General features: G+C 36.0%; 1 protein-coding gene across 8 annotated transcripts in view; it reads right to left on the minus strand.

Moving 5' to 3' along the window:
* KIAA0586 (KIAA0586 ortholog) overlaps positions 1–16636 on the minus strand; it is a 107219-nt gene extending 90583 nt beyond the window's left edge. For 4 of the 8 annotated variants that reach the window (XM_034993283.1, XM_034993280.1, XM_034993284.1 and 1 more), the window contains exons 1-9: positions 16511–16636; positions 15771–16063; positions 14803–14873; positions 12985–13054; positions 11826–11895; positions 6458–6632; positions 5027–5248; positions 2711–2864; positions 483–650 (exon numbers count right to left, since the gene is read on the minus strand). In XM_034993283.1, the coding sequence (XP_034849174.1) occupies positions 483–650; positions 2711–2864; positions 5027–5248; positions 6458–6632; positions 11826–11895; positions 12985–13054; positions 14803–14873; positions 15771–15969 (1129 nt within the window). In that variant the 5' untranslated portion in view covers positions 15970–16063; positions 16511–16636. The other 4 variants (XM_034993281.1, XM_034993282.1, XM_034993287.1 and 1 more) reach the window with 4 other exon arrangements.
* Between the last annotated feature and the right edge of the window lie 373 nt (positions 16637–17009).

The raw sequence follows: 17009 nt of genomic DNA on the forward strand, positions 1-17009 counted from the left end.
AGCCTTACCTTTAGAAAAGCATTATTTTTTATTAATAACAAAACTTGTTCATTAAAGGTTTAGGTAATAATCTATACAAAATAATCAGAATAATTTTAACTGTATACCTCTACCTCCTGCAAAGAATCTAAAGAAGGATTTGCCCAGTTAAGTATCTTTTTTTTTTCTTGACAGAGAGACAGAGAGCACAAGCAGAGGGAGAGGGAGCAGCAGGCTCCCCGCTAAGCAGGGAGCCCGACGTGGGGCTCGATCCCAGGACCCCGGGATCGTGACCCGAACCGAAGGCAGACACCCAACCGTACAAGCCACCCAGGCGCCCCACCAGTTAAGTATCATTTAACGAAAAATACTAAAGATAGACATCCTACATTAGTTACTACTAGGCACATAAGAGAATAAGAAATCAGGAGTATGGAAATCTGTTCCTAATTTGAGGTAGGTCTAATAAAAGTAGTAGATGCTAGTTATGATTGCTTTATTACCTGTATGACCTGACATCTCCATATTTTCTTTTTCTTCTTTAGGATTTTCCCTCTTTGATATTTTATCATCCTTTGAAACAGGTATAGGAGCAAATCTGCGAGGTGCTGGTGTCTCCAAAGGAGATTTCTGTTTATCAAAACCCATATCTTCAACCTCTCCAGAAGGTGCTTTAATAGAAAATAAAGAAAATAAATTCAACTTATTTAAAGAAAAAAACCAACTTTAATTTGTAGAGTGTTTCTCTTCCCCATATTTTAAAAAATAAAACTAAAATTATATAGGCTATGCAAATTAAGAAGTACATAGAAATAACTCACTAGAAATCAAAATCTAGGCTATAAAAATTTTACACTTACAGCTAATAAACAAGAAAAAAAAACAATATGACAATACTCAGTGCTATTTAAGCTGTGGTGAAAATGGCATAGCCAGACACTACTCATGGTAATGAGAACTAATAAAACCATCTGGCACTAAGTATAGGAAGTCTTAAAATTTTTATATATTTTGATCTAGTAATCTCACTCTTGGGAATTTATCCTAAGGAAATAACCTAGAAGGAAGAAAACATTAAACATATGATTTTATCAGAGTATTGTTTATAAAGAAAAAACCCTAAAATCGCCTAAATGCCCAGCAACAGGAAAAGGTAAATTGTGACTCTCCTTTCATCATTAAAAGTTAATATTATGGGGGCGCCTGGGTGGCTCAGTCGGTTAAGTGTCCAACTTCAGCTCAGGTCATGATCCCAGTGTCCTGGGATCGAGCCCCACATCTGCTCGAGGGGAGTCTGCTTCTCCCTCTGACTCCCCCCCACCCCACTTGTGCTTTCTCGCTCACTCTCTCTCTCTCAAATAAATAAAATCTTTAAAAAATTAATATTATGAAGATGATTATGTAAAACATGGGGAATACTTTTGATATGCTAGTAAAAAAGCAGTACAAAATTATATTTATGCTAAATTGCAGTATATAAAAATAATGTATGCCCAAGAAAAAGTATTGAAAAATAAACAGTTTAACCTGTTGAAGTTTAAATTTACTTATTTTTTCCTTTTATTTCTTTTACTGTCACTAAGACATACAAAGAAACCAATTCAATATATAACCAATAAAACATACATTTTTTTCCCTTAAAACTCAAGTCTAAAAAAAAAAATTATGAGCAAATAAATCTTCAGAACTAAGTATGAAATAAGTGTCCCCTTCTATTGAAAGCATATGGCTAGGTCATACTGAACCCTGAGTTGGGGCTGTAGCTCTGACAAACCCACCCTCAAGTCAGGTAACCTGGAGCAGGCAAGTCATAACCTTCCTGTGCTTCATCTTCCTCAATTTCAACTTAAAAACTGACTCGTGCCACTTTCACAACAGTTTTTTAAGGACCACTCATTTGTGGAAAAACATAAAGCAATTTACAAGTATAAGGACTCTTCAATATGTCTGTAATACAACAATGGTCTAACAAATCAAATGTTGGGGATATTGTACTACATGGATCTGTATATCATTAAAGGGATAGCCCTTGATTTTCATTGATTCATTCAATAATTTGGAAACACATTTATTCATTTGTGGGGTTTTTTTTTTTTTTACCTTTTTTTTTTTTTAAAGTAGGCTACACACCCAGCATGGAGTCCAATGTGGCACTTGAACTCACAACCCTGAGATCAAGACCTGAGCTGAGATCAAGAGTCAGACGCTCAACTGACTGAGTCACCAGGAACCCCATTTATTCATTTATTTTAAATTCCAGAAGTTTAATTCAAATACACTATGCATTCCTTTGTTACTATAAATAAAGATTTTTAAAATTCTATTAAATTGGCAAACTTACATTACTAACTAAAAATAATTAGAAATAGTTTATTACTGTACTCAGGTCGTTTCGCTCCTCACAGAATCAAGAAAAATGGAAAATACAGTTTGTCAGAGATGTGGAAAACTGATTACAAACACTGATACTAGATGAGTAAAGTTTTTCTAAACTTGTAAGTGCATCTGACAATTTATGAAGGTTATTTATTAAAACCATAAAGTAGGACATGATCCCTAACTACTCTGGACTAGTTTTGAAATGACCTAAAAATTACTTAACCTAAAAGAACTAATTTTATAAAACAAAGACTTAGTCTTCTTCTACCTAGTAAACAAGTTTTTGGCTGACATATTGTAAAGAAAATTCATAGCTAACATTTTTCATTCACGGAGCACTGCACGTTTTTACCTTGTTTGGAAGCAAATGTGTTCTGTGAAGCTAGATCACTGCTACCAAGATTAGAAAAGTCTGGTTTTCCAGAATACTTTTCCATCACTCTAGAAGGGGGCGTAGCAACAGGCTGAAAACTCCTGGTCTTGAGCGCAGCACTAATGAAATGATTCTGGAAGACATACAATTATTTTATTAATTTCAAATATCATTTGAAAGAGTTCTTATCTCATGAAGTTTATTAGAGGACTTGAAAACAACATGTTAGATTTAATAAACAATAAAATACATACATTACATGTAACTATCCATTGTAGCAGTCTGCCACTGGGTTAAGCCTGGCTCTGTGGTGTGACCTTGATCATTTGATTTAGCCATTCTAAACCTCGGTTTCTTCCTTTCTACTTCAGAGATGTTTGGGGACCAGTGAGTCATGCTAGGAGATGGCCAAAAGGAAGGGGCCCTAGTCCTAGATCTCTACTTCAACCAGATAATTTCAAACCAGAACTCCTCTTTTATATCCTGGGTGATTTTGTTTGAAGGAAAGGGTTAAAAAACATTGCTAAGAGGCACTCAGATTTGTGAGTGCTAAATGAGAGCCAAAATGACAACAATTTTCAGCACTATTAATAAAATATCTGGAATGTAAATTTATCTTACCTAATAAAACTGATTTCAAAAGAGTCTTATATGAGGTAAAGGAAAACCTAAAAATATTTACAGTTTTACATAAGTCTTAAAAATGTGTAGAGGGGGCGCCTGGGTGGCTCAGATGGTTCAGCGTCTGCCTTCGGCTCAGGTCATGATCCTAGGGTCCTGGGATCGAGTCCTGTATCGGGCTCCCTGCTAGGCGGGGAGCCTGCTTCTCCCTCTTCCTCTGCCTCTCTCTCGCTCTCTCTCTTTCTCTGACTCTCATGAATAAATAAAACATTTAAAAAAAAAATATGTAGAGATCTCTCTACATAAAACAGATGGGCCAGACTCAACAAATTTCATTTCATTAAGCATTTATTGAACTACTAATATACCTAATATGTCACTAAAGCTTCAACTTTCCCTGTAATTATGAGCATTATAAATAAGATGTCTGCATTAGAAAAGATTCCTTTCTTACAAACTCAGAAAGTCAACGAATGATGGGTTTGTTTATGAAAAAAAATGGATAAATGGCAGGCAGGCATAGATCTAGGACAAGTAGGACCCTCTCCTTAAGAAATCAATGTGCTTTTCAAATGTGTCATCTCCTCTTACCCTGAAGAAAAAAATAAAATGTTTTCTAGGTAAAGAAATCAAGGCTCAGAAAAGGGCAGTTATTTGTAGACTGGGACCAGCACTTTGACAGACCCACTCCTAGCTTCTCACGAGATACCATGCTGCACACTCAATTTCAGTTGTGCATGGAGTACTTACTAAAACCTTACTTTGTATGGCCATATCATTCCAATAAAAATACTATCTTCAACCACATGGAAAGCTCAAGCCAAGTTCTATTAAGAAGCTTTGAGAATTACAGTATATTAAGTGTTCACTCTGTGATAACATACTGAGCTATAATAAACTTATTTTTGTTTATTCTTCTGAATGTTATATTTTAATTTTTTAAAGTTTTAAAGCTGCACATTAATTAGGAAAAAAATAAAAGTAAATTAAAACCAATGCATTTATAATGCTGGTCATTCACTCATTCAAAAAAAAAAAAAAAGTATACTGAGTATCTGAGTGCTGACTACTATCCCAGGACTTGGAAATTCCAAAATAAATAAACTATACTACTAGTTCCTTCTGAAGAGAACTCTTCTTTTTATAATAGCCCAGTGCATCATATTCAAAAGGCAATTAAAAATGTTAATGCTTTTCATTAATTAAACACAGGAGCACTATGTATACCAAATGATTCTTATCTCATCAGAATCATTAGAGCTTTTTATTCCCAGGTCCCATCTCAGACCTGCTGTCTGAATCTCTGAGAGGTACAAGCATGTGTATTTTTATAAGGCTCTTCATGTGATTGTGATGCACATTCTCAGGCTAACAACCACTGATGTAGCAAGTCACTGCAATGCAATATTAGCCCTTTCAAAATGGTACGAACAGAAATACCACAAAAGAAGGAAAAGCCAACTCCATGGGAATGTCTTATAGAACTAGTGATATTTGAACTAGAATGTGCAGAGAGAGGTCTCCACATGGAGAGGAAGAATAATGAACTCAAAAATCATTACTTAAGAATGAAAACTGTTACAGTGTAATGAGCAATTGCAATTATCAATGAGTATTAGCTTAGGGATCCAAGTGATAAAAGACCATGGGATGTGCTGGCTTTATTATAGATACCTGAATATCTATTTGTTGCTGTTGTAATTTTTCAAGATGCCTAATGTGCTGCTCCATAAACACATTCATTTGCTTTTCATGATCATGACAATGTAGTTTCTCATGTTTATTCTGAATGCTTGTTTGCTGCTCTGTAACACGTTGTAACTGTTTATCAGCCTCCTGTAACTTATTGAGTAATTCTGTAACAGAATTGACTTTTGCTTCCAAATCACTCTGCACCTAAAACAATAAAATACCAGAAGATATCAAAAATATGTTCAATTACTACAAAGGTTGTTTAAAGTGACTGATAATAAAAATGATCAAATTAAATTTTTTACTCTCTAAATCTCTGATGATTTTATACTTTTTAGAATCACAGAAATAAAAAGCAGAAGATAGCCTTAAGTAGATTTTTTTCTCTCATTAATAACACATTTGCAACAAAGAATTGTTCTAATGCCAGAAATAAAATGCTTAAATGGTAATTAAAAAGAAGTAAATAACAGGAAACAAACTGAAGGTTGCTGGAGTGGTGGGGGGTGGGAGGGATGGGGTGGCTGGGTGATAGACATTGGGGAGGGTATGTGCTATGGTGAGCACTGTAAATTGTGTAAGACTGTTGAATTACAGACCTGTACCTCTGAAACAAATAATTCATTGTATGTTAAAAAAAAAAAAAAAAAAAGAAGATAGTAGGGAGGGAAAAATGAAGGAGGGAAAATCGGAGGGGGAGACGAACCATGAAAGACTATGGACTCTGAGAAACAAACTGAGAGTTCTAGAGGGGAGGGGGGTGGGGGGATGGGTTAGCCTGGTGATGGGTATTAAAGAGGGCACGTACTGCATGGAGCACTGGGTGTTATACGCAAACAATGAATCATGGAACACTACATCAAAAACTAATGATGTAATGTATGGTGATTAACAAAACAATAAAAAACAATAAAAAAAATAAGTAAATAACAAAACAAATTAGCTTTTGATACTCCACTAATCTCAGACTGAATTAGGTCCGCAGCCTGGAGTCCCAGTATTAGCTTGGCCACCTATTAGCTCTGGGACCTGTGTCCACTTTGACTCTGTTTCTCAGTTTGCCATTTGCAAACTGAGGAGGGTGGCATAGATGATCTCTGAGTTCCTTTCTAGTTCTAAAATAAAGATGACCCATTGTCCCAGGTTGCCCAGGACTCAGGGTTCCCTGGATGCGATATTTTCAGGGCTGAAACCAGGCAGTCCCAGGTTCTCCAGCATTTTCCCAGCAAGGAGGGGCTACGTCTCAATTCCTGAGAGGTAATATATGAGCATGAACAGGGAAACTCTTTCAAATTGAGAGCGACTAGAATGACCCTAGTCTACAGTTGGATACGACCATTTATAGACTCAGTTCCTAATAAGTATTTTTACATTTGACAAAGAAGCTGCAACTATCTGGAGAGAAAATTATACTTTTATCAGTGGGGCTGCCGTAGCAATGGCAGCTGCAGTCGCTGCGGCCACAGTTGTAGCTGAATCAACTCCACTGGGTGAAATTCTCGCCTCCTGAGTAGCAGCGTCCTTTTCTGGGCCTGCATCTTCTAAAAGCTGTACCTTTACTTCCTTAAAAACAGGCATGTTTTGAGCTCTGTAAATAAAAAAGGAATACAAATATATTCAGTAAAGCCACACTGAGCCATTTCAAGAAGCACCTGCAGTGATAATCTGCTGACGGGGGGTTTTCTTGATTTTTTAAAAAATTAAATCACTTGGTTTTCCGTATCAGGATCTAATCATTCATTTGGTTAATGAAATCTATGAAAGGTCACTATAGACTAAAGAAATAAGAAGATAATTCCTGGAAGGCTGTGATATTTCAGAAAAGAAGACTTGCACATATGAAATAGACAGGGGCACAATTACAAAGACATATAATCAAGAAATACAAATGCAAAACATGCAGAAAAGGCTCTAAGAATACAAGTACCAAGTTTTACTTCCAAAGGAAGACAACCTAAGAGAAACTGTTAAAACTGCTAAAAAAAAAAAAATGCTTTTTTAAATTCTAGCTCATTTAGGTTTAATAAATATCACAGAGTTTGTTAAAACAGGGCATAATCACAGGTTGAAGCACCTTGGATTAAAAATGAGAGCAAATACATATTTACAATGAGGGATTTAATTAAATGAATACTAAGAAAAAAGAAAAAAACTCAATTTTGTTACATATTTGCCCTAAAAAAATAAAACAAAACAAACAAAACAAAACAAAAAAACCATCACCAACAACAAAAACAATGAAAGGAACCAGACAAAACTGCAGAGTCCCTAAGTAAGTCTAAGTAAAAGCAGAAGGAATGCCCTCTATCTCTAGCTGCTGGATTTCTCTTCTGATTTCTAAGCAAACCCAGAGAAGCTCTTAAACTTACTTCTCTTTGTTATTTCCTCATTCTACTAGGAGCATCATTTTTCTCTGTCTCAAAATTTTGAAGTTTTCTTGACTTTTCCATTCTCCACTTACCTTCTCACACTTAACTGAGTCACCAAGTTTTGCCAATTATTTCATCACAATTGCAGGAATGGTGTCACAGAACTACAGAGGCAAGGGAAACCCAATAGGCCACCTATCCTAACTTCCTAATGTGACAGATGAAGAAACTGAGGTCCACAGAGGTAACAGGATTTACTTGACCAAAGTCACAGAGCCAGTAAGGCACAGTTGACTTACGATTCCTACAGATCATCCCACAACACCTAGCTCTCTCAGAAGAGTACTCTTCCTTTCACGCTTCTGCCTCTGGTAAACAAACAAACAAAACAAAACCAACCAACCAAACAAAAAAACAAGAAAAACTTCACCATCTCTTGCCAACTATTTCATTCTTGGAGATTTTACTCATTCAGAAACTTCCCAAACACATTTCTCCACCATTCAAAAATCTAAAATTGTTCCTTAGAGACAACTGAATAGGCTAATTTCTTGTTTGACCGTCCACACACACCACCCTCTGTGTCTGCCCTAGTTTCCTATATACACCTATTACTTCACGCAGCCTCTCAGGAGTCACATTGCTCCTCACTGGCTACACCCTTCCCACATCCGACTCCAGGTTTTTTCTCACTGTTCTCTCAACCTTCTTCCACTCAACTTACTATATATCCTTCTCCTTCTTTAAGATCCAGCATGAGCCTTACCTTTTTCAATAAACCGATCCTTAAACACTTCCAATTGATCTCTCCCTTCAATAACTCCTTTTGGTTTTACTACCTATACTACCCAACTGAGGTTTAATAAGCAGCCACTCCATGGTTTAAATGTCTGTGCAGAACAGTTTCATAATATATTAAATGCAATGTTGCTTCCTATCACAGTTCTAATCACTCATTCCTGCATATATGTCCATATTCTCTTCCCAACTAAGCTCTAAGCAACCTGGGTTGGGGGGTAGGGAAGGGGGATTTCTTTTATGCCAAACAGCAACTAAGAAAGAACTAAGCACAGGAGGCACTCATCATAGATCTAACTGATTAAGTGGTGTGTTAAGAAAATATAATTCAGATATTCCTATCTTTTAGTATTCCTGTCTGAAGTCTGAATGTGCGTTACCCTTTAAGATCGATCATTCTACATGAATACATTAAGTTGACCAACAAGAGAAATAACATTGTAAGACTAGACGTCAGCTTCTTAATAGGCTTTTAAATTTTATTTTTTTTCTAATTATCAAATTAAATGCTCAATGTAACAAATGTAAACAGCTTCTAAGTGTAAAGAACTGGGAAACACACAACTCTTTCATTCAGAAAAATTCTCTATTTTTTTTTTAATTGTTTCTTATTCCTAAATCCTCTGAATCTGGCATTTAGACCAATATTATGAAGAAACTGCCCTCACCAAGGCCAGTAATAATTTTTGCTTAATTCAATGGATACTTTTCAGTCCTTACCTTTCTTTACCTCTGAGCAGCCTATCAAACTTAGAACTTCATTCCACTTGGCTTTATTAACACCACACACTCCTGTCTCTGGATAAACCAAGTAGCATTTAGCTCGCTTGCATTTCTGCATAGCTCTTAAAGGTTTGGTTTTCTTAGTGTCCTACTCTATGCCATCTTTCTTTTCACTCTCCCTGAGTCACTTCAACTGTTCCCAGAGTTCAGACTACCATTTATATACTACTTCCAACATCTAGATTCCTAGGTTAGACTTTTTGTGAATTTGACTTTTATATTCAATTTCCTACTGGACATTTTTTAACTGGATATCTTTTTTTTTTTTAAGATTTTATTTATTTATTTGAGAGAGAGAATGAGAGAGAGCACATGAGAGGGGGGAGGGTCAGAGGGAGAAGCAGACTCCCCGCCAAGCAGGGAGCCTGATGTGGGACTCGATCCCGGGTCTCCAGGATCATGACCTGAGCCGAAGGCAGTCGCTTAACCAACTGAGCCACCCAGGCGCCCCTTAACTGGATATCTTACAGATACCTCAAACCCCTGCATATGTCCAAAATGAAATATATTCCCCCAAGAATTCTTTCCCAAGGATTTTCCTTTCTCAGTGACTACTACGACGGACCATGTATTTATACAAGCCAAAAATCTGAGATTCATCCTTATCTCCTTCTTCACTCTCAGATCAAATCATCAATTCCTGTCAATTCTATCTCTATCTTCCAAATCTGTCTGCTCCTCTCCAAACCAGCATGGTTCCCACCCTCATTCCACCACTCTCCAATGTACTGAGGACCAACTGAATCCCTCTCAAAGTGATCACCCCCAAATTTGCAGCCAGTTGGTTTCCTGGACTACAGTCCAGTCCTCTTCCAATTCATTTTTTGATATTGCTCTCTGAATGGGCCTTTTAAGAAATATATTTCATACTTGAACATTTTAAGATGATTTGCCCTTTCTCTCCTTTAAAGTAGTTTATAACCTAGCCCCTTGCATCCTCTCCATCCACATGTAAGGACATTCTACCCTGTTTTAGACACTCTGGCCAGACTCTTCATTACTCAGACTTTTTATTAGTATAGCTTTAGAGCATATTATATCAAATAGGACAAATTCGCCATCATTCCAGTTTTTCCCCCAAAATTAGCTATTCTCAACTATGTGTATTCTATATATATGTATTCTTAACATTATGTATATATATATATATGTATATATATATATATATATATATATTCTCAACTGTATGTCCTTCCAGGTAAATTTTAGAATCACTTTGCCAAATTCCATCTACCATTCTCGAAAACCAACAAATTCAAGTGACATTGACTACAGCAAATTCTATCTCTTGAGACATAGACTGTCTTTTAACCCAACATGAGAGTCATTTTTATGTTTCTGAGTCAATTATTCTCTGCATTGCAATCCCCTTCTCAAGACCCTTCCTAGTTTGTTTGTTTTTAATTCTGTTCATTCATCCTGAAATGGGGAGAGATCTACTGTCTAAGAGGGGTAGTGTTCACAGTTACCTCTCACTGTCCATTTGTTTATGAACCACTTCTCCCTCCCTGATCTGAGAGTTCTGAGAGGTCTCAGAGATTTCCATTCGGAGAGTCCTGACTTGAAGGCAAATTGGTAAGGTCCCTACTGCAGGTCAGCTGCATGGAAGTGGTACTTGCTTTCGGTCCAAATGAATCAGATGTAATCTGCAATTTTTGGTTCAACTGTAGAATTTGAGAGACTACACCACTCCTCATGCCCTTACTTTTGCTTTCTCTTATATATTTATAAACCCCAGAATACAATATACCACCCAAATTCCTCTCCTATCATATCACATATTGGGAATTGTAGGCTGAAAAAAAGTAAAAAGGAAAAATAGGATGAGGCCAAACAACCAGCTCTTAAACTCTGGCTGGCTCAGACCACGCTCTTGTGCTTTAGAGAGACTATTTTTGCTAGTCCAATGTTTCCCAGAGTGTAATATGTTTGCCACAGATAGGTGTAGGTGGAAAAATAATATTTTTTTTATTTTAATAGTTGTAATTATTTTAATTGTATTATTTTAAAAATGATTTTCCATTTTGAAGTAATATAAAAATTTCCTTTTTGAATAAAATGAGAGTTCAAGTTTAAGTAAAAATTTTACTTATTTTCTAAGGGGTCTTCCAGATTGTTCTAGGTCAGGAGTAGAATACATTTAGCCTAAGAATATGTATCTCATCCCATCTCTGCTAATGATAAAAATAATAAAAACTGCCTCCAGAGTAGTGGAGATACATGCTTAGCATGATGCTGTTGTTAGAGTCGGTTTTATATTTCATTGGTATTTAAGATAAACTTGGGAGGGACCATTTAGACGTAGCCATGGTGTCCTTTCACTCCATCCAGATGCTAACCTTGTCCCTTCTTAAATCTTGACCAGGAAAAATCTAAATGTCCTTAGAAAGTAAATAATAAGTATTATGTATTTGGAACTACTTGACCATTGCTACAAGCAGCATAGTGAAGCAATTAAGAGAGCGAATTCTAAAGGCAGACTGCCTAGGTCTGAATCCCAGCCCAGTGAATACTTGCTAAATCAATCTCTGTGTGCCTCAGTTTCCTCATCTATAAAATGGGGATTCTGTAAAATTGGGATGTGAAAGAATCTACTTCATTGGATTTTTTGAGTATTAAATGAGGTCCTGAGAACAGTACCTCTTCTATAATAATTGTTCACAGCTATTGAGTATTTTATACATATCCAGCACTATGAAAAATGCTTTGTACATATTTCACACATCGAAAAGAATGTTTTTCCTACGTCCAACATGTAAGGGAAGCTAATTTTAGAGAACCATATAAAAACATAAGAAATGGCTCACCTATTTTCTAAAAATGAAACTTACTTTTGCTTTAAAACTGCTCTTAGAGCATCCTTCTGTCCCATGGTGTACCGAGAAATAAAGATGTCATTTGCTGCAAAATTAAAACACAAAACATACTTCAGATTCCTAAAAATTTGTTAAATTTTAGTAAGCTATCCCAAAACAGCTTTTTAAACTAAGAGAATGTTTAGGAATTCAGCAGTAAGATTTCTCAATTTAAAAAAATGCAAGGAACTGGGACACCTGGGTGGCTCAATGAGTTAAGCGTCCAACTCTTGATTTCGGCTCAGGTCATGATCTCAGGGTTGTGAGATCGAGCCCCCTGACAGGCTCTGCACTGGGCATAGCGCCTGCTTGAGGTTCTCGCTCTCCCTTGCCCTCTACCCTTTCCCCTCCTCCCTCTCTTAAAAAAAAAAGTGCAAGGAACAAATTAAATGACTGAATAATAATAGTCATAACCCTAGACAATAGGGGGAAAAAATGTAACAAAAACACCTGGGAATAAATTGGAGACATTCCGCTCAAACTCAAAAGAGAAATCTGCTTAGATAAAAATAAAGCTACATAGAAAAAAGTCACTAAATAAATTTCCTCAAAGCACCTTTTTAATCTATTATCTTACCAAAGACTACTCAGAACATGAATTCAGAGTTTATAAATTTTTTTTATAAATACTTAACACAAAACTTATGGAACAGGTTAGTAATAATAAAATTACCTTTATGATTACAAACCTTTTTCTGGGGATTTTAAAGATTCCATTAATAGCTTAATTTGGAAAGAAAAACTAATTAAAATGAAATAATCAAAATAATAAGAAAAAATGATAAGTCTTTTTAATTAATGTCTTTAAAAAATCAGTGAATGTCTTAAAATGTAAAAATCTAAAATCCTATCCTTACAAAGAAAATCCTGACACATAAAACCACATGAACCACAAAGACATGCTAAGTGAAATAAGTCAATCATAAAACTAGACTTGGGGGGAAATGGAGAGTTAGTATTTAATGAGTACAGAGTTTCGACTGGGGAAGATGAAAAAGGTCTGGAAATGGATGGTGGGGATAACTGCATAATGTGAATGTACCTAACGCCACAGAACTATACACTTAAAGTGGTAAATTTTGTTATGTATATTTTACCACAGTAAAACAAAACAAAACAAAAACTACCCTTTTACCTTTTTGTTTGTTGCTCTCTTCCAGTTTCTCCAAAGGCAATCCTTGTACTGCAACATCTTTAGAAAAATCCTTTATGATATGAAAGGAAAAAATGAAAGGCTAAAAAACCTTTATGCTTTATTACTTACCAAGTACCATTTACTAGTTATGTGACAGGAGAGCAGGATTGTGTGCTTTTATATCCTCAATTCCCAGAACCACCACAATGCTTAGGTACCTTGAAGGTACTCAAGGATTTGTTGAATGAGTGAGTAAATGAACAAGCAAGCAATGTGGCCCTGAAATTTAGACTCAGATCTCAATTTGCCACTTCTAGCAGAGCGAGTCATGTAACAATTCAGTTGCTACAGTTTAACGTGAAAATCTGATTCATGTTGAGTCAAATGGAGTGCTTAAGGATGGCCAACACATGGCACATCACAAATTAATCACAGTGTTCTTTATCCCTAAACTCAAAATGTAGTCTCAGAAGGCTTCTTTACAGGCAAACAGCTTTCTGCTCACATGTGTAACCCTAGACTTCATTTCTAAGATTCTATTCAGTGCTAAGACACCATGACATTTTAAGTACTAGGTTCATTCAACATTGCACTTCACCTTCCTTAGACACAGGGTAAAGAGAAAATCATAAAAGGAAGGTGATCAGGCTAACCTCTGACAAACAAGTGTTAACTTCCTAAAAACAGTCAATGAGACTAACAATACAATAGAATGCATTTGGGACGTTCATACAAAGACCTCCTACAAATGAGTAAGAAAAAGTACAGCATATAAATCTGTAATTCACAAAAGAATAAAGATGGCAATAATACGTGGAAAAAACTTCCCCCTCAGTAATAATAAAATAAACACAAAATAAAATGAGATGCTTTCTTTACCTATCAAAATGGCAAAGTGTTTTTTATCTAGTTCTAATGTCCCATACTGGTAAAGCTAGGAGAAAATAATACCACTAATTGCACTCATGATCTTGCTGAAGAATGTATACTGATACAGTCTTTCCAGAGGTAATTTATATAATAGCATATCCATCTGGGAAATTATTTAGATAATGGAATTCAAATACCATTAATCATTAAATAAGGTATACTCAAAAAAGAAACAAAAAACACCAACCCAAGGCTAAGCATTTACGGAGGGACCAAGTATGGCACATAATTATACATTTTTATTGTGAATTGTTTGCAAAGTTGGTAAGTAAACAGTTTTAATTTCATTCTTAGTTCACCAGCTTTAATTTTCAAGATATTATATTATGAAACTCTCTTCTTTAAAGACTTGTTAAATTGACAATCTATAGTCAACATTATGGTTAGTGGTCAAAATCTAATTGGATTGCATGAACAAATATTTTCAGCATTATAAAGGTCAAGATGAGAATTTCATGTTATTATTTCTTAAAGACCCCTCAAAAAAAAAAAAACACATAAAAGACCTTACAATAGTTTGAATGACATATAATCACACCTCACTTTTTAAAAATGATGCTGTTACTGTTTCTTTACCTTTACCTAACAATATGTTAAGTCTCTGGTCTAGAACACCATTTCCTTAGATAACAGCAGAGCTTCTTTTCAGTTCCAATATTTCTCTCAGTGTTCAACATCTTAGTAATGAGTATTTTTGATTCTATGGAAGACTTTTTGTTTAATGTCTCAAATATTATTCAAGTCACAATTGTATGTAAAACATTTCTCTTGGTAAGTGAAATTTAAGCAAAAACAAGGCCCGTTGCTCATCAAACATAATTTAAGAACACATTACTCAACAATACTGAAAAGTTTAACATGAACATAATAAAGAATTATTTTGCTTACACTTTCTGACCCAGTAGAATTTTCTAATGGAGGCTGCTGATAATTTCTAGCAGAAGTCAAGTCTGATGAACCTAACAAAACAAAGGTGATTAGTGATTTTAAAACCAGAACTGTATTTTTGGAAACTATACAGGCATGACTCAAGAACTATAAATTCCATATTAATGCAAAACCTAAATTGGAAGCCACTTTTCATGCAAAAAACTTAAACCGTAATTAAAATATATCCTGATGAAGGTTTTACAGCTGATATTTTGGAAAATAAGGATCAGTACTGACAATCAAGTGAGATAAATGTTTTAAAATATATTATTACAATGTTGGATTTGGACATACTATGAGTAGAATCATTTGCCAGGAATAAAATATGTACATGATATAAAAGCAGGCCTTTATTGTGCTGCACTCTCCCCCAAAAGCAGCATTATATACACATTTTTTTGTTTTTGCACATATATTCATTAATTTGATCCTTATGATCATCAATGAAATGGGCAAAGCATATGTTTTCTTCATTTTCACTGGAGAGACAGGGTAAGTGAATTGGAACATGGAAGCCATCAAAAGGCAGAAGTTATGCTTTTCTACTATGCCAAACCGAATAACACTATCCAAACAGAAGGTAGAGCATTTGGTAAAAAGCCCTACTGATGAACAATAAATACATCATACAAATTAAGTGCATCCACCATAGATGTGAACAAGAACAATGTGCAAAACCACACAAAGAAAAAGCACAGGAGTGTTTCATTCATTCCACCAATATATTGGATATGATTCGATTAGACTGACTGTGCTAGCCATTTTCCCAGGGAAAGCGGTCAGCTTTCAAACATCTATACAAACTAGACGTATCTTATATTTGAGAATTTAAACATTAAAAATCCTCTAAATTTTGAAACGCAAAAAAACAAAATGAAAATAAAGACTAAAGATTTACAAAAGTGAAAGCTATTCTAGTCACGTACCACGTAACGTTCCATTCAAGCTAGCCTCAGTTCTAACAGGAAGGCGTTTATTTGCAGACAACGCTGGAGGAACACAGGGCAACTCATCTTTCAGCAAAGCCAAATTATCTCCCTGATTTGGAGAAACTACCTCACGAAGTCTCCTCGCTGGTATTTTAACCCTTTTTTTCTTTTCCGGGCTAAACTCAGAGCCTTTCATATTATTGGTAACAAAACTGGTCCCACAGTTCTGAATAGAAGAATTTCTTCTGGGTCCATAAAACTTCAGAACAAAATTTTCACCGCTTTGGGGACTTGGGGGGAGAGAAGGAACGAGGGAGGAGTATGATAAAGAAAATGTGAATTTCAAGTGATTTTAAAACATACAGTCATCAACCTTTAAATAAAACAATGCCTAAACAGACTATCCACAAAGCTAGAAATTTCAATTTGGTATTTAATCCAGGATTAGAGACAACTAGAACATCATATTTACCCATTAATCCCACTCAGTCCATTAATGCACACGCCAATGAATCTGAGAGTGGTGATGACAAGAGAATGGCTGCATGAGCAATAATAACCTTAACAACACAGAGCAATCCCCAAGCCAAGAGCTGGCAGTGCAAAACCAAACAGATGTGAAGGCGGGGTTAAGATCTGTTGAGAAGCAGGAGTCAAGCACGTAAACCTGAAATACTTTTTTTTTAAACACCCATATAAGTAGCTTAATAGCTTTCTCCAGCCAGAGTCTTACACACCCCTCCAAATGCAACCATCGGACACCTAAATTCACCCCTCTGCGTCTCCCGAACGCTCGACAACCCAGCAGTCACAGGTGTAAACTGACAACAGCTTCAGTTGCCCGCGAGTCAACACCCACTTCTCTTTAAGTCGGCCCTAGAGACACAACACGCATGCGCGCCAAGAAAATCATCCAAAACATCCAACCAAAAAGCGGAACGCCCTCTGGTGTTCTTCCATTCCTCTCCGGGTGGAAACAAACTCCCAAGGTAAAAGGTTTTTAAAACGGGCGAATTTGGCTTTATTTTTTTAAAGCAGTACACTGCCCCACAAGACTTAAACATTGAATAAAACTGGAGGTTCTCCTCGGAGGCCCGCACAGGTCCCGACCTAACTGGGAATACCACTCCTGTTGACTAGGGACTGTTTACGGTGTAGCTCCTGGAGACCGTTAGGGACCTGGGACTAAGTAAATTAGTTTTACAAAAATTCTCGACAGATTCGGGTTGATGTTGG

The sequence above is a fragment of the Mirounga leonina genome, unplaced genomic scaffold, assembly GCF_011800145.1.
Source record: "Mirounga leonina isolate KUSES-001 unplaced genomic scaffold, KU_Mleo_1.0 Mir_82, whole genome shotgun sequence".
NCBI classification, from domain to species: Eukaryota; Metazoa; Chordata; class Mammalia; order Carnivora; family Phocidae; genus Mirounga; species Mirounga leonina.